The sequence below is a fragment of the Scyliorhinus canicula genome, chromosome 10, assembly GCF_902713615.1.
Source record: "Scyliorhinus canicula chromosome 10, sScyCan1.1, whole genome shotgun sequence".
NCBI classification, from domain to species: domain Eukaryota; kingdom Metazoa; phylum Chordata; class Chondrichthyes; order Carcharhiniformes; family Scyliorhinidae; genus Scyliorhinus; species Scyliorhinus canicula.
Genome location: NC_052155.1, coordinates 96,761,684 through 96,780,225, shown reverse-complemented (window position 1 = coordinate 96,780,225; position 18,542 = coordinate 96,761,684). Strand labels below are relative to the sequence as shown.

The 18,542-nt window shown below is 48.1% G+C and overlaps 1 protein-coding gene and 1 long non-coding RNA gene across 2 annotated transcripts; one reads left to right on the top strand and one right to left on the bottom strand.

The window, feature by feature from the left end:
* Positions 1-14,329: 14,329 nt before the first annotated feature.
* Positions 14,330-16,345, bottom strand: LOC119972533. The gene is made up of 3 exons (XR_005462069.1): positions 15,925-16,345; positions 14,674-14,799; positions 14,330-14,429 (listed from the first exon to the last, which is right to left on the bottom strand). It is a non-coding gene; the product is annotated as an uncharacterized LOC119972533 (long non-coding RNA).
* A 217-nt stretch (positions 16,346-16,562) lies between these two features.
* On the top strand, positions 16,563-18,052 carry mos (v-mos Moloney murine sarcoma viral oncogene homolog). Its single transcript, XM_038809395.1, has one exon. It carries the CDS (start codon positions 16,667-16,669, stop codon positions 17,711-17,713), a length of 1,047 nt encoding a protein of 348 aa, XP_038665323.1. The 5' UTR covers positions 16,563-16,666; the 3' UTR covers positions 17,714-18,052.
* Positions 18,053-18,542: the final 490 nt, after the last annotated feature.

The following is an 18,542-nucleotide window of genomic DNA, read 5'->3' as shown; positions in this document are numbered from 1 at the left end:
CAATGGCTTGGATGGAATAGATTTTGTCAGGTGTGTACAGGAAGGATTTCTGACTCAATATGTAGATAGGCCGACTAGGGGGGAGGCCATATTGGACTTGGTGCTCGGCAACAAACCAGGCCAGGTGTCAGATGTCTCGGTGGGAGAGCATTTTGGTGACAGTGACCACAACTCCTAGACCTTTACCATAGTCATGGAGAGGGATAGGAACACACAGTATGTGAAGGTATTTAATTAAGGGAGGGGAAATTATACTGCGATTAGACAGGAGCTGAGAAGCATAAAGTGGGAACAATTGTTCTTGGGGAAATGCACAACAGTAATGTGGGGATTGTTTTAAGGAGCACTTGCTGCGAGTGCTGAATAGTTTTGTCCCACTGAGATGAAGAAGGAATGGTAAGGTGAAGGAGCCTTGGATGACAAGAGGAGAAGTGGAGCTTCTCGTCAAGAGGAAGAAGGAAGCTTACGTAACTTTGAGGAAGCAAGGATCCGACTCGGCTCTCGAGGGTTACAAGGTAGCCAGGAAGGAACTCAAAAATGGACTGAGGAGAGCTAGAAGGGGGCATGTAAAAGCCCTGGTGGAAAGGATTAGGGAAACCCCCAAGGCGTTCTACACGTATGTAAGAAATAAGAGGATGATCAGAGTGAGAGTAGGGCCGATTAGGGATAGTGGAGGAAACTTGTGCCTAGAGTCTGAGGCGATGAGGGAGGTTCCAAATGAATACTTTGCTTCAGTATTCACTAGAGAGAGGGACTTTGTCGCTCATGTGAACAGTGTGAACCAGATTAATTGACTGGTTGATATTAAGGAGGAGGATGTGCTGGAAATTTTGAAAAGCATCAGGATAGATCAGTCCCCTGGGCCTGACAGGATATACCCAAGGTTACTATGGGAAGTCGTGATGTGGAGATGCCGGCGTTGGACTGGGGTGAGCACAGTAAGAAGTCTTACAACACCAGGTTAAAGTCCAACAGGTTTGTTTCAAACACGAGCTTTCGGAGTGCTCCGAAAGCTCGTGTTTGAAACAAACCTGTTGGACTTTAACCTGGTGTTGTAAGACTTCTTACTATGGGAAGTGAGGGAGGAGATTGCTGCACCGTTGGCGATGATCTTTGCGTCCTCACTCTCCACTGGAGTAGTACCAGATGATTGGAGGGAGGCAAATGTTGTTCCCCTATTCAAGAAGGGGAATAGGGAAATCCCTGGGAATTACAGATCCATCAGTCTTACGTCTGTGGTGAGCAAAAATATTGGAAAGGATTCTGAGAGATAGGATTTATGATTATTTAGAAAAACATAGTTTGATTAAAGATAGTCAGCATGGCTTTGTGAGGGGCAGGTCATGCCTCACCATACTCATTGAATTATTTGAGGATATGACGAGACACATTGATGAAGGTCGGGCAGTGGATGTGGTGTATATGGATTTCAGTAAGGCATTTGATATGGTTCCCCATGGTAGGCTCATTCAGAAAGTTAGGGGGCATATGATGCAGGGAAATTTGGCATCTAGATACAGAATTGGCTGGCGAAACGAAGACAGCGAGTGGTAGTGGATGGAAAGTATGCCGCCTGGAGGTCGGTGACCAGTGGTGTCCCACAAGGATCTGTTCTGGGACCTCTGCTCTTTGTGGTTTTTATAAATGACTTGGATGAGGACATGCAAGGGTGGGTTGGTAAATTTGCCAATGACACGAAGGTTGGGGGAGTTCTAGATAGTGTTGAGGGTTGTTGCAGGTTACAGCAGGACATTGACAGGATGCAGAGCTGGGCTGAGAAGTGGCATATGGAGTTCAACCTTGATAAATGTGAAGTGATTCATTTTGGAAGGTCGAATTTGAATGCTGAATACAGGGTTATAGGCAGGATTCTTGGAAGTATGGAGGAACAGAAGGATCTTGGGGTCCATATAAATAGAGCCCTCAAAGTTGCCACCCAGGTTGATAGGGTTGTGAAGAAGGCGTATGCTGTGTTGGCTTTCATTATCAGGGGGATTGAGTTTAAGAGCCACAAGGTTTTGCTGCAGCTTTATAAAACTCTAGTTCTAAAAAACGTGTATTTATTCAAAGTTTTTCAATAAGTTTACAAAACACTTCAAAAAGGCAAATAATACAAAGAAAGAAGGGCAACAGGTCAACAAAACAAAACAACTTAAACCTCTAAACGATAAGCAGTTTAACAAATTAACACCCAACTCAAAACAAAATAGGGCAAGCGCCCCTTACACCCCCCAGGTTGCTGCTGCTGTTGACCTCCACCTAACGTTCCGCGAGAAAGTCAAGGAATGGTTGCTACCGCCTGGAGAACCCCTGCAAGGACCCTCGCAAGACAAAGTTTATCTTCTCCAACCTGAGAAACCCAGCCATGTCGTTGACCCAAGCCTCTACGCTTGGAGGATTCGCGTCCTTCCACATTAACAAAAGCCTTCTCCGGGCTACCAAGGAGGCAAAGGTCAGGACTCCAGCCTCTTTCGACTCCTGCACTCCCAGATCGTCCGATACTCCAAATATCGCTATCCCCCAACTCGGTTTTGCCCGAGTATCTAAGACCTTAGACATAGCCTTTGCAAAGCCCTTCCAAAACTCCGCAAGCGCCAGGCACGCCCAGAACATATGGGCGTGGTTTTCTGGGCTCCCCGAACACCTCACACATCTATCCTCCTCCCCAAAAAACGTACTCATCCTCGCCCCTGTCATATGTGCCCTGTGTACCACTATAAACTGGATCAGGCTGAGCCTGGCGTAAGATGAGGAGGAATTGACCCTGCCCAGGGCATCAGCCCACAGGCCCTCATCCAGCTCCTCTTCCCACTTGCCCTTCAGCTCCTCCACCGAGGCTTCCTCCGCCTCCTGCAGCTCCTGGTATATCTCCGAGATCTTACCCTCTCCGACCCACACACCTGAGATCACCCGGTCCTGTATCCTTTGGGCAGGCAGCAGCAGGAATTCCCCTACCTGCCTTCTCACGAATGCCCAAACCTGCATATACCTGAAGGCATTTCCCGGGGGTAACCCAAATTTCTCCTCCAGCGCCCTCAGACTGGCAAAAGTCCTGTCGATGAATAAATTCCCCATCCTTCTAATTCCCGCCCGGTGCCAGCTACGGAATCCACTATCTATCCTGCCCGGAGCAAACCTATGGTTGTTTCGTATCGGGGACCAGACTGAGGCCCCCGTCTCCCCCCTGTGGTGTCTCCATTGCCCCCAAATCCTCAGTGTCGCCTCCACCACCGGGCTCGTGGTATACCGCGCCGGCGGAAGCAGAAACAGTGCCATCACCAGTGCTCCCAGGCTAGTACCTACACAGGACGCCACCTCTAGTCTTTTCCACGCCGACCCTCTCCCTCCATTACCCATTTCTGAATCATCGACACGTTTTCTGCCCAGTAGTAGCTGCACAGGTTCAGCAGGGCCACGCCCCCCCCCCCCCCCCCCCTCCCCCCTTCCCGACTGCGCTCCAAGAACAATTGCTTGACCCTCGGGGTCTTATTTGGCCACACAAATCTCATAATACTCTTGCTCACTCACTTGAAAAAAGGCCTTAGGGATGAGAATAGGCAGGCACTGAAACACGAACAAGAACCTAGGGAGAACCGTCATCTTAACTGACTGCACCCTGCCCGCCAGGGAGAGAGGAAGTCCTCCTCCATCTGGTCCACCAACCGCGCCAGATTGAGCTTATGCAAGAGCCCCAACTCCTGGCCACCTGGATACCCAAATACCAAAAACTCCTCTCCACCATCTTGAGTGGCAGCTCCTCCAACCTCTTTCCTGGCCCCTCGCATGCACCACAAAGAGTTCGCTCTTCCCAACGTTCAGCTTATATCCCGAGAAGTCTCCAAACTCCCGAAGGGTCTGCATGACCTCCCCCATCCCCTCCACCTGATCCGCGATGTATAGAAGCAGGTCATCCGCGTATAGTGAGACACGGTGCTCCTGCCCCCGGACCAAACCCCTCCAGCTTCTGGACTCCCTCAGCGCCATGGCCAGAGGCTCAATCGCCAGGGCAAACAGCAGGGGGGACAGGGGGCACCCCTGCCTCGTCCCACGGTACAGTCTAAAGTACTCTGACCTCAGCCGGTTCGTTGATACACTCGCCACCGGGGCCTGGTACAACAATTTAACCCGCCCTATGAACCTCTCTCCAAACCTGCCCAGCACCTCCCACAGGTACTCCCACTCCACCCGGTCAAAGGCCTTCTCCGCGTCCATTGCCGCCGCCACTTCTGCCTCCCCTCCCTCCGAGGGCATCATAATCACATTCAGGAGCCTCCGCACATTTGCATTCAGCGCCTGCCCTTCACAAATCCCGTCTGGTCCTCATGTATCACTCCTGGCACAGTGTTTACACTGGAGAAAGACAATGTTGTCGAGGAGAATACTCAGGTTCAGTCGACCAGGCTAGATGGAATTGAGGTTCACAAGGAGGAGGTGTTAGCAATTTTGGAAAGTGTAAAAATAGATGAGTCCCCTGGGCCAGATGGGATTTATCCTAGGATTCTCTGGGAAGCCAGGGAGGAGATTGCAGAGCCTTTGTCCTTGATCTTTATGTCGTCTTTGTCGACAGGAATAGTGCCGGAAGACTGGAGGATAGCAAATGTTGCCCCTTGTTCAAGAAGGGGAGTAGAGACACCCCTGGTAATTATAGACCTGTGAGCCTTACTTCGGTTGGGGGTAAAATGTTGGAAAAGGTTATAAGAGATAGGGTTTATAATCATCCTGAAAAGAACAAGTTGATTAGCGATAGTCAACACGGTTTTGTGAAGGATAGGTCATGCCTCACAAACCTTATTGAGTTTTTTGAGAAGGTGACCAAACAGGTGGATGAGGGTAAAGCTGTTGATGTGGTGTATATGGATTTCAGTAAGGCGTTTGATAAGGTTCCACACGGTAGGCTATTGCAGAAAATAAGGAAGTATGGGATTGAAGGTGATTTAGCGGTTTGGATCAGTAATTGGCTAGCTGAAAGAAGACAGAGGGTGGTGGTTGATGGCAAATGTTCATCCTGGAGTTCAGTTACTAGTGGTGTACCGCAAGGATCCGTTTTGGGGCCACTGCTGTTTGTCATTTTTATAAATGACCTGGAAGAGGGTGCAGAAGGATGGGTTAGTAAATTTGAAGATGACACGAAGGTCGGTGGAGTTGTGGATAGTGCTGAAGGATGTTATAGGATACAGAGGGGCACAGATAAGCTGTAGAGCTGGGCTGAGAGGTGGCAGATGGAGTTTAATGCGGAAAAGTGTGAGGTGGTTCACTTTGGAAGGAGTAACAGGAATGCAGAGTACTGGGCTAATGGCAAGATTCTTGGTAGTGTAGATGAACAGAGCGATCTCAGTATCCAGGTACATAAATCCCTGAAAGTTGCCACCCAGGTTAATAGGGCTGTTAAGAAGGCATTTGGTGTGCTAGCCTTTATCAGTAGGGGGATTGAGTTTCGGAGCCACAAGGTCATGCTGCAGCTGTACATAACTCTGGTGCGGCCACTCCTGGAGTACTGTGTGCAGTTCTGGTCACCACATTATAGGAAGGATGTGGAAGCTTTGGAAAGGGTTCAGAGGGGATTTACTAGGATGTTGCCTAGTATGGAGGGAAGGTCTTACGAGGAAAGGCTTAGGGACTTGAGGTTGTTTTCGTTAGAGGGGAGAAGGCTGAGGTGTGACTTAATAGAGACATATAAGATAGTCAGAGAGTTAGATAGGGTGGACAGTGAGAGTCTCTTTCCTCGGCTGGTGATGACCAACACGAGGGGACATAGCTTTAAATTGAGGGGTAGTAGATATAGGACAGATGTCAGAGGCAGTTTCTTTACTCAGAGAGTAGTAGGGGTGTGGAACGCCCTGCCTGCAACAGTAGTAGACTCGCCAACTTTAAGGGCATTTAAGTGGTCACTGGATAGACATATGGATGAAAATGGAATAGTGTAGGTCAGATAGGCTTCAGATGGTTTCACAGGTCGGCGCAACATCGAGGGCCGAAGGGCCCGTACTGCGCTGTAATGTTCTATGTTCTATAATCTTCAATCTTAGTGGCCAGGACCTTCGCCAAAAACTTGGCATCCACATTGAGGATTGAAATCTGCCTATACGAGCCACACTGCAGCAAGTCCTTGTCCCGCTTGAGGATAAGCGAGATCAGAGCCTGCGACATCGTCGGGGGAAGAGTTCCCTTTTTCTTTCGCCTCGTTAAAGGTTCTCAACAGCAACGGGCTCAACAGCAACGGGAACTTCCTATAGAACTCAACCGGGAACCCATCTGGTCCCGGGGCCTTGCCCGTCTGCATGCTCCCCAACCCCTTAACCAACTCCTCCATCCCGATCGGGGCCCCCACACCCTCTACCTGCTCCTCTTCCACCCTCGGAAACCTCAATTGGTCCAGGAACCGCCGCATCCCCTCTCCCCCCCCCCCCCCCCCTCCCTCTAGGGGTTCTGATTTGAACAAGTTCCCATAGAAGTCCCTAAAAACGTCATTTATTTTGGCTGAACTCTGCACCGTGTTCCCCCCCCCCCCCCCCCCGTCCCTGATTCCCCCAATTTCCCTAGCCGCCTCTTTCCTTGCAGCTGATGCGCCAGTATCCGACTCGCCTTCTCCCCATATTCATACGCTGCTCCTTGTACCTTCCTCCACTGGGCTTCAGCTTTCCCTGTAGTCAACAAGTCAAACTCCATTTGGAGGCTCCGGCGCTCCTTCAGCAGCCCCTCCTCGGGGGATTCCGAATATCTCCTATCCACCCACAGTATCTCCCCCACCAATCTCTCTCTTTCCGTCCTCTCCCTCTTTTCTCTGTGAGCCCTGATTGAAATTAGTTCCCCTCTGACCACCGCCTTCAGCGTCTCTCAGACCACACTCACCGGCACCTCCCCGTTGTCAATGGCCTCCATATACCTTTGAATGCACCCCCCGGACCCGCCCACAGACCTCCTCATCCGCCAACAATCCCACATCAATGCGCCACAGCGGGCGTTGGCCCCTCTCTTCGCGTAACTCCAGCACCACCCAATGCGGGGCGTGATCCGAAATCGCAATGGCCCAATACTCTGTCCCCTCCACTCTCGGGATCAGCGCCCTGCTCACCACGAAAAAGTCTATCCGTGAGTAGGCCTTGTGCACGTGGGAAAATAAAGAGAACTCCCTCGCCCTTGGCCTAGCAAACCTCCACAGATCCACTCCCCCCATCTGATCCATAAATCCCCTCAGGACCTTGGCCGCAGCCGACCTCGTACCCGACCTCGACCAAGACCGATCCAGTGCTGGGTCCAGTACCGTGTTAAAGTCCCCCCCTCTATTATCAGGTTCCCTGCCTCCAGATCCGGTTTAACATCCGCTTCATGAATCCTGCATCATCCCAATTTGGGGCATATACATTCACCAACACCACCCGGGCCCCCTGCAGCCTACCACTCACCATCACATATCGGCCCCTTTTATCCGCCACAATACCCGCCGCCTCGAACGTCACCCGCTTGCTCACCAAGGTTGTGACCCCCCTATTCTTCACATCCAGCCCAGAGTGAAAGACCTGCCCCACCCATCCCTTCCTCAGCCTGGTCTGATCCGCAACCCTCAGGTGAGTCTCCTGTAACATGGCTACGTCTGCCTTCAGTCCCTTTAAGTGAGCAAATATCCAGGCCCTCTTAACCAGCCCATTCAGGCCTCTCACGTTCCACGTGATCAGCCGGATCGGGGCACTACCCGCCCCGACTTGCCCTCTCCTTTTTTAGGCCAGCCAAGTGCACACGCCTCCAACACTCTCCAGCCCCCCAGGAGGAGGCTCCCCGCCCCGACTCTCCCTCTTATCTCCAGCTCCCCCCCCCCATCCCTACCGCCCCCAGCCAAGCAATTGCTTAACCCCCCTGCTCCCCTCATTGCACTCCCGTAAGTCAGCTGACTCCTGCTGACCCCGGCCGCTCCCACCTCTGCCACCGATCCCCCCGTTGGATTCCCCCTCAAAGTCCCCCACCCTCTCCCCACCAAAGTGGGGTGATACGAGTCCCCACCACCTCTCCCCCTACAAACCGATGTGGACTCCAATCCAGTACCGTCCCCCGCATCAGGCCCCGCCCCCACCTTTCCACAGGAAATGAAAACCCGCGCTCCCTGCCTGGGCCGACCCCGCCCTCTATGGCACACCTCCTTTCTCCTGCAGCCTCTCCCCAACCCCCAGAGGCCCAGGGTCTCCGGCCCATTCTCCTCCCATCGAACGCAGGGAACAACCCCTCCCAGACCCGTGTCATGCTCCTCATGTGCGATGTGGGAGCTCAGGGACACGTCCACTGTCCCTGGCTCCTTCACATGCAAGAAGTGTTTTCAGTTGCAGCTCCTGTTAGACCGCTTGACGGCTCTGGAGCTGCAGATGGACTCACTTTGGAGCATCCGCGATGCTGAGGTGGTCATGGATAGCACATTTAGTGAGTTGGTCACACCGCAGGTGAAAGTTACTGAGGGAGATAGAAAATGGGTGACCAAAAGACAGAGAAAGAGTAGGAAGGCAGTGCAGGTGTCCCCTGCGGTCACCTCCCTGCAAAACAGATATACCGTTTTGGATACTGTTGAGGGAGATGGCTACCAGGGGAAGGCAGCAGCAGCAGCAAGGTTCAGCAAGGGCAGGAAGAAGAATGGCAGGGCTATAATGATAGGGAACTCAATCATAAGGGGAACAGACAGGTGGTTCTGCGGACACAATCGCGACTCCAGGATGGTATGTTGCCACCCTGGTGAAAGGGTCAAGGATGTCTCGCAGCGGCTGCAGGACATTCTGGGGGGCGTCGGAATCTCAGGATTTCTACCAGGAGGAGGCTCCCCGCCCCGACTCTCCCTCTTATCTCCAGCTCCCCCCCCCCCCAGCCAAGCAATTGCTTAACCCCCCTGCTCCCCTCATTGCATGAATGTCCTACACGCGCTAGTCAGAGTAGGAATGTCAGGATAGATAGGATGAATGCATGGCTCGAGAGATGGTGCAAGAGGGAGGGATTCAAATTCCTGGGGCATTGGAACCGGTTCTGGAGGAGGTGGGACCAGTACAAACCAGACGGTCTGCACCTGGGCAGGACTAGAGTTGTTGGGGAGGGTTTAAACAATGTGGCAGGGGGATGGGAACCGATGCAGGAAGTTGGAAGGTAGTAAAACAGGGACAGAAGCAAAAGGAAGGAAGGGGGAAAGTGTAAGGCAGAGAAGCCAAAGTCAAAAATCAAAAAGAGCAACATTACAAGGTACAGTGACTGAGGGGAGCTCAGTGAATAGGCCCAGTAATACTAAAAGGAATAAAACTGGAGATGTTAAGATTCAAAACAGAGGTAATAAAAAAACAACATAAATGTACTTTACCTGAATGCTCGTAGTATTCGGAATATAGTAAATGAGTTGATGGCGCAAATCATCGTGAATGACTATGATTTAGTGGCCATTACTAAAACATGACTCCACGACTGGGAGTTAAATATCCGAGGGTATCAAACTATTCGGAAGGACAGAGTGGATGGTAAGGGAGGTGGTGTAGCTCTGTTATTTAAGGATGATATCCGGGCAATAGTAAGGGATGACATCGGTGCTATGGAGGATAAGGTTGAATCTATATAGGTGGAAATCAGGAATAGTAAGGCGAAAAAGTCACTGATAGGAGTAGTCTATCGGCCACCAAATAGTAACGATATGGTGGGGCAGGCAATAAACAAAGAAATAACTGATGCATGTAGAAATGGTACAGCAGTTATCATGGGGGATTTTAATCTACATGTCGATTGGTTTAACCAGGTCGGTCAAGGCAGCCTTGAGGAGGAGTTTATAGAATGTATCCGCGATAGTTTCCTAGAACAGTATGTAATGGAACCTACGAGGGAACAAGCGGTCCTAGATCTTGTCCTGTGTAATGAGACAGGATTGATTCATGATCTCATTGTTAGGGATCCTCTCGGAAGGAGCGATCACAATATGGCATGAGAGAAGAACTAGCTAAGGTAGACTGGGAGCAAAGACTTTATGCTGGAACAGTTGAGGAACAGTGGAGAACCTTCCAAGCGATTTTTCACAGTGCTCAGCAAAGTTTATACCAACAAAAAGGAAGGAAGGAAGGAAGGAAGGTAGAAAGAGGAAAAATCGACTGTGGATATCTTAAGGAAATAAGGGAGAGTATCAAATTGAAGGAAAAAGCATACAAAGTGGCAAAGATTAGTGAGAGACTAGAGGACTGGGAAATCTTTAGGGGGCAACAGAAAGCTACTAAAAAAGCTATAAAGAGTGAGATAGATTGAGAGTAAACTTACTCAGAATATAAAAACAGACAGTAAAAGTTTCTACAAATATATAAAACAAAAAAAGAGTGGCTAAGGTAAATATTGGTCCTTTAGAGGATGAGAAGGGAGTTTTAATAATGGGAGATGAGGAAATGACTGAGGAACTGAACAGGTTTTTTGGGTCAGTCTTCACAGTGGAAGACACCAATAACATGCCAGTGACTGATACAAATGAGGCTATGACAGGTGAGGACCTTGAGATGATTGTTGTCACTAAGGAGGTAGTGATGGGCAAGCTAATGGGGCTAAAGGTGGACAAGTCTCCTGGCCCTGATGGAATACATCCCAGAGTGCTAAAAGAGATGGCTAGGGAAATTGCAAATGCACTAGTGATAATTTACCAAAATTTACGAGACTCTGAGAAGGTCCCGGTGGATTGGAAATTAGCAAATGTGACACCACTGTTTTAAAAAGGAGGTAGGCTGAGAGCGGGTAATAATAAGCCAGTGAGCTTAACTTCAGTAGTAGGGAAGATGCTGGAATCTCTCATCAAGGAAGAAATAGCGAGGCATCTGGATAGAAATTGTCCCATTGGGCAGACGCAGCATGGGTTCATAAAGGGCAGGTCATGCCTAACTAATTTAGTGGAATTTTTTGAGGACATTACCAGTGCAGTAGATAACGGGGAGCCAATGGGTGTGGTATGTCTGGATTTCCAGAAAGCCTTTGACAAGGTGCCACACAAAAGGTTGCTGCATAAGATAAAGATGCATGGCATTAAGGGTAAGGTAGTAGCATGGATATAGGATATAGGTTAATTAATAGAAAGCAAAGAGTGGGGATTAATGTGTGTTTCTCTGGTTGGCAATCAGTAACTAGTGGTGTCCCTCATGGATCAGTGTTGGGCCCACAATTGTTCACAATTTACATAGATGATTTGGAGTTGGGGGACCAAGGGCAATATGTCGAAGTTTGCAGATGACACTAAGATAAGTGGTAAAGCGAACAGTGCAGAGGATACTGGAAATCTGCAGAGGGATTTTGATAGGTTAAGTGAATGGGCTAGGGTCTGGTAGATGGAATACAATGTTGACAAATGTGAGGTTATCCATTTTGGTAGGAATAACAGCAAACGGGATTTTTATTTAAATGATAAAATATTAAAGCATGCTGCTGTGCAGAAAGACCTGGGTGTGCTAGTGCACGAGTCACAGAAAGTTGGTTTACTGGTGCAACAGGTGATTAAGAAGGCAAATGGATTTTTGTCCTTCATTGCTAGAGGGATGGAGTTTAAGACTAGGGAGGTTATGCAATTGTATAAGGTGTTAGTGAGGCCACACCTGGAGTATTGTGTTCCGTTTTGGTCTCCTTACTTGAGAAAGGACATACTGGCACTGGAGGGTGTGCAGAGATGCACCAGGTTAATCCCAGATCTGAAGGGATTGGATTACGAGGAGAGGTTGAGTGGACTCGTTGGAATTTAGAAGGATGCGGGGGCGGGAGGGGGGGGGGCTCTTATAGAAACATATAAAATTATGAAGGGAACAGATAGGATAGATGCGGGCAGGTTGTTTCCACTGGCGGGTGAAAGCAGAACTAGGGGGCATCGCCTCAAAATAAGGGGAAGTAGATTTAGGACTGAGTTTAGGAGGAACTTCTTCACCCAAAGGGTTGTGAATCTATGGAATTCCTTGCCCAATGAAGCATTGAGGCTCCTTCATTAAATGTTTTTAAGGTAAAGATAGATAGTTTTTTGAAGAATAAAGGGATTAAGGGTTACGGTGTTCGGGCCGGAAAGTGGAGCCGAGTCCACAAAAGATCAGCCATGATCTCATTGAATGGTGGAGCAGGCTCGAGGGACCAGATGGCCTAGTTCTTATGTTCTTATGTAAACCAGCACACATACAGAAAAAACACAAATATCGCCCCCGTCCTCTCCCCAACATCTCCCATAGCATGCTACAAACCACTAATTTGAGTCCAGCTTCTAATTTTTGATAAAGGTCCCTGCCTCGTCCGGCGTATCAAAGTAGTGGTGTTGGTCCTGATATGTGACCCACAGCCGCGCTGGCTGCAACAGCCCAAACTTCACCCCCTTTCCGTGGGGAACCGCCTTGGCCCGATTGTATCCTGCCGTCTTCTTGGCTAGTTCTGCACTCCAGTCCTGGTAAATGCGGATTTCAGCATTCTCCCACCTGCTGCTCCGCTCCTTCTTCGCCCAGCTCAAGACACACTCCCTGTCGGTGAAATGGTGAAACCTCACCACCACAGCCCTCGGCGGCTTATTCGCCCTCGGCCTCCTCGCTAGGACTACGTGCACCGCATCCAGCTCCAGGGGCCTCGGGAAGGCTCCCATCAGCGTACTCAGCATCGTAGCCACATACGCCCCAGCATCCGACCCCTCCACATCTTCAGGGAGACACAGAATCCGCAGGTTCTTCCTCCTCGATCTGTTCTCCAGATCCTCGAATTTCTCCTGCCATTTTTTTTTATGTAGCGCCTCGTGCGCCTGCACTTTCACCACCAGGCCCAGGATTTCGTCCTCGTTATGAGGCCTTCTGCTGCACCTCTTTAACCACTGTCCCCTGCATTCTCTGGGTCTCCACCAGCCTTTCAATCTACGCCTTCATAGGGGCCAACATCTCCGCCTTCAATGCCGCAAAGCAGCTTCTCAAAAACTCTTGCTGCTCTCGCGACGACTGAGCCCTCGCTGCCTGGTCTCCGCCCGCCGTCATCTTGCTTTTTCACGGCCATTCTCCTCTCTTCTCTAATGTCACTTTTTTGACCGCGCCGCGCCTGATCCACTCCATACAGTGCTGGGGGAACCTCACTGCCATCTTCCCACACCGGGAATCATCGTCCAAGTGCCGCTGGGGCTCCTTAGAAGGGCCCAAAAGTCAGTTCACAGCAGGAGCTACCGAACATGCGACCATAGCCGCAACCGGAAGTCATAAAACAACTTGGAATATTGCGTCTAGTTCTGGTCGCCTCATTATAGTAAGGATGTGGATGCTTTGGAGAGGGTACAGAGGAGATTTACCAGGATGCTGCATGGACTGGAGGGCATGTCTTATGAAGAAAGGTCGAGGGAGCTCGGGCTTTTCTCACTGGAGCAAAGAAGGCAGAGAGGTGACTTGATAGACGTGTACAAGGTGATGAGAGGCTTGGATAGAGTGGATAGCCAGAGACTTTTCCCCAGGGTGGAAATGGCTCTCATGAAGGGACATAAATTTAAGGTGATTGGAGGAAGGCATAGGGGAGATGTCAGAGATAGGTTCTTTACACACAAAGAGTGGTGGGTGTGTGGAAAGCACTGCCAGCAGAGGTGGTAGAGTCAGAGTCATTCGGGACATTTAACCGGCTCTTAGACAGGTGCATGCACAGCAGTAAATTGAAGGGATGTCGGTTAGGTTGATCTTAGATTAGGATAAATGGTCGGCACAACATTGTGGGCTGAAGGCCCTGTACTGTGCAGAACTGTTCTATGTTCCGTCCCTACTACAGATGTATGGCTAACATGTAGTTCCCCATTTTCTCTCCCCCTCCCTTCTTAAATAGTGGAGTTAGTGGGGTAACATTTGCCGTCTTCCAATCTGATCATGTTTACTGCTGCAGAAATGCTTGCCTGATTATCTGATGAACAAATCCCCATCACTTTTGCTCTTCCACTATTTTTCCTCCCTTGCTGTGCAGCTCAGCCACCTGTGATGCTAATGGACTTTGCTCTGGCTGCACTGCCCTGAAGTTCTATCACCTTCACCAGTGTCCAAAATGGATTAGCAAGTAAAATTGACTCAAAAGTACAAACTGGCTCTCTTCGAATGCCCAGCCGTCACCAATTCCCCCTTTGTCTGTACGGTCTGACAACTATGGCATGACCACCTCCCTAAATATTCTATATATACACGTAGTCCACTGCCTCTTGGATGCACAACTGATTCCAACCTCCACTCAAGTTCCAAAATCCGGAGCTCAAGTTTCTGCAGTCAATGACATTTATGCAGATGTGTTTGGCTAGTTAGTATACATGATGCGAGCTGACAAGTTATTTTTGTTTTCTTTATTCGTTAATGGGATGTGGCATCTCTGGCTGGGCCAGCATTTATCGCCCATCCTTGACCGCATTTAAGAGTCAACCACATCACTGTGGGTCTGGAGTTGCATGAAGACCAGTCCAGGTAAGGCAACGATGATTTCTGTACCTAAAAGACATTTGAACCAGATGGGTTTTTTCAACAATTGACAATGGCTTCATGCTCATTAGACTTTTCATTCCAGATTTTTATTGAATTCAAACCTTGGTCCCCAGACCATTACCCTGGGTCACTTGATTACTAGTTCAGTGACAATACCACTGTGCCACTGCCTTCCCAGTGCCATACCACAACTTTAAAACATACTTATTACATTTAGAACAAGTGGAAAAAAACTTAACCAGTTACTCACCAATCCCCTGTATAGAACCAACAGCCAGCAACTAGAGGCAGATTCACCAACTCAGTGCAGGGATACAGACCCAGTATGTTTTATAGGACTTCGATCACTGGTACTGTTATTATTAAGACTGATTTCCTACAGACAAAAAGGTAGATTAGATTAGTTTATTGTCACATGTACTGAGGTACAGTGAAAAGTATTTTTCTGCGAGTAGCTCAAACAGATCATTTAGTACAAGAAAAGAAAATACGTAATAGGACAACACAATGTACACAATGTAAATACATATAGACACCGACATTGGGCGGAGGAATGTATTATTAATCCAGTCAATGTCCAATACGAATGACATGGTAGGAATGTTTTCAGACGGTAGCATTGCCATTTAGATTAGTTGCACATACACACTCTACCAGCCCTCACAGAAAGAAGGCAAGGCCAGATCCGCTTTGCAGCAAACAGGAGACGTTAGGGCTGCTACAAGGCAAGAGCCATTTCAACCTCAAGAGGCTCATATCAACATCAGGCAGCCATTTGCCTCACAACCTTCTGCCGACCAGGCATCGAAGTGGAATTTTCAATTGGCACTTGATGCATGTCTCGAACGATGTGCACGCAGATATTGGCAAGATTTGAAGAGCCGATCTGCCACTTCCCGGTTACCTTGCTCTATTCTTGCTACTACATGGTTGTCACATTCTTTAGTTATATGACATTTTCAATGCGACTCAATTAAGCCTTCCGGCCATGAATAGGTTTCCCAAATTGACTTCGTAAATCGGCATGCTCTAAATCAACCTGTTCGAATGATGTAACTGCATCGTGGTTACAGCTGATGCCTGTGGTTGGAGGTGCAGGTTTCAAGGTTAAGAACCATTATTGTTTTTAAACACAGCGAGATGATAAATTATTTTGAACGTGCTGTTGTTAGAAGCTCTTTGTATCACGAGAATCAATAGGCGAAAAAAATGTCTTAATCGCACGCATCTTTAATGCGTTTTAAAAGTGACGTTACTGCCAAAACTAGTTTTTAAAAAGCGCCAGAAAAATTATAATTCAGGGTTAGGTCTTTTTTTTCTATTTTACAGAAATTCAGTGCATGCACTTTATTCAATATGCAAATTATGTATTCTACCAGAGACACTTCGTAATTTGCTAAGTATTTGGTTTAGAAATGCCGAATTTCTCTGGTGCTTCTCAATCGTTTTAGTTCAGGTGGGTTTTTTTAAAAAAGGCACTCCAAGTTAAAATAAAACTTACCGACACCCTCTCTCTGTTCCTTCTCACTTTCTTCCAACACACTAAAAGGTGGGGAGGACGCCCAATGTGAAACCCATATGGTGTCCTGTTTGGAGATGCAATGAATCACTCCGTAAATAGCAGAAAGTTGTCAGGGATTTATTTTGAACTCCAAACTAGTGGACCACAAAATGCAAATTCGTTTCCTTTTCCTGCAAACTAGGGCATCCTCTTCGTGATGATAAAGAATGATCAATAATGTATCGGTTTATTTACTATGTTTTAGAAAGAAAGTCTTTAAAAAGTGGACAATAAGATGGAAATGTGATCGACCGTGATCAAAAATCAAACAACACAAGGGAAAATAATATAGGCATTCAGCTCTGACGTATAGTTTGACCAATCCGTCCTTTCACGGAGTAATTAGTGAGGGACAGAGAGCTTTAACCATTTCAATTGTTTAATGATGGATTAAAACATATCGTCTTTTAAACACCTTTCTAGTCAGTCAATTTGTGATTATCGGTTATATAAGTGTGTTGTTAATTGACCAGCAATTTGCTTTAAACGGAGTTGAAATGAGCCATGACGGCTAATTGGTTGAACCCGCAAAAGAGTTGAACGAAGGTCCTGGCTCGAAATAAAGTGTTTAATTGCAACTGATAGTTCGACGTGTGTGTTTGGAAATAGCAGCGAGCGCCTGGCTTTGCTAACAAGGTGCAGATGTAACTCGTTGACATCAATTAATGATCAGCAATAAAGGATGGTGCAGTCAACATCGTCCAGCGTCTACCACGACATTATGCCGTCACCTATTCCAATTCACCGGCTTTTACCGAAAGGCTTTTCGCCGACTCTAACACTGCGGCCTTGCAGCAGCCCCAACCGGATCCCAGGAAAGGGCTCGCAATTCTCTTTCACAAAGCCACATCGGGCGTTACTGCGGCGCTCTTGGTACACGGTAATTTGGGATGAACTTAAATTACTTGATCTTTTGGGTTCCGGAGGTTTCGGGTGGGTTTATCGAGGTACTTATTACGGTCAAACCGTAGCAATAAAGAAAGTGAGAAAATGTACTAAGAACAGACTGGCTGCTCGGCAAAGTTTCTGGGCAGAGCTGAACGTCGCTCACCTGGTCCATGAGAACATAGTGAAAATTGTCGCAGCCACCACATCTGTCCCCAGCGACCCGGCCATTGAGGATAGCGTGGGCACGATTATCATGGAATATGCGGGCGGAACAAGCCTAGACCACCGGATTTATAACTGTGCAGAGCCACTAGACATCGGAGGGTGTTTGCAGTTTTCCAATGACATTATGAGCGGGTTGGCTTTCCTCCATTCGCATCACATTGTTCATCTGGATTTAAAACCCGCCAACGTGCTGATTACGGAAGCGGGCCGGTGTAAAATTGGAGATTTCGGATGTTCTCACAAGCTGACGACCGGCAGTGACTTGACTTCCAATGTCCAGTGGCACCACTTTGCTGGGACCTACACTCACCGGGCGCCCGAGCTGCTCCGAGGCTGCAATGCTACTTTGAAGGCGGATATTTACTCTTTTGCAATCACTTTGTGGCAGATGATGAGCAGAGATCAGCCTTATTCCGGCGATCGCCAGTGTGTGGTGTATGCAGTAGTGGCTTACAACCGGCGTCCGTCCTTTTCACCTATTTTCAATGAGACCCCGATGGGCCGGCAGATTCGAGCTATCATTAACAACTGCTGGGAAGTTGAACCAAACGATAGACCTAGTGCAAAACAATTATTGGACAGTATTAATTGCCTGGCAGCACAGCTATGGCGTTAACTAACTATGTAAATTTTAAAGAAAAAATTAAAAATGTAACTATCGTGAGATGTTTTAAGGAATTAAAAAATGGCATTGTCTGAATAAAGAAAAGCCTCTAGTCCTAAAGCCCCATTCTGCTTAACTCATTACTGTTAATGTTTTATACTAGCTCGAGTAACGGCAATTGCATAAAGTATTGTTCAATTTTTGTTTTCTATTCCATTGAAAAGGCAGTCTGTGTACACTGACAATGTCTTCGCTTTCTGTAGGGGCTTTTCGCCCATTCTCTAATGTGTTTTTCCAATTGCTCCAAGTCTGAACTAAGCTGTAATAAAGAATGCACTTATATTTGTACTACCTGTTCCTGTGCTGTGTTGTTTGTACACATTTCTGCCTGTGTTCCTTGCGGCTGCTATTGCCCGTGTCTTGAGCATAATGATGAAGAAGTTTAATGTAAACTATATGGCCTGTTGTTTTTGACAAGTGTTGAGGAAACGAACCAAAATAGTTGAATGGATCTGAGGATTCTGGGAACCCGGTACCTAGAAGGCGGTAGTGACCATAGCAAAGTGCGCAGATAGAGCATTGTTTGTGGGACAGTGGGAGCAGACTTGGACCCTCAGTGACTTGAGCGTCCTATTCTTTTTTTCCCAACCCACAATATCTGCTGGTTATGTTGCCTCTCCCTGGTTGCTGGGAACTGCACAGAAAAACGGGGAATAATTGGGGACTTTCGATGCACTTCAAACAAAACAGGAAACTTTACAGGGCAGGATGCGTTTGCTGGATAGTTTTTCCACCCTCTAAACTAGGGCAGTGATTTAATCTTAAAACCAGGAATCTTGCT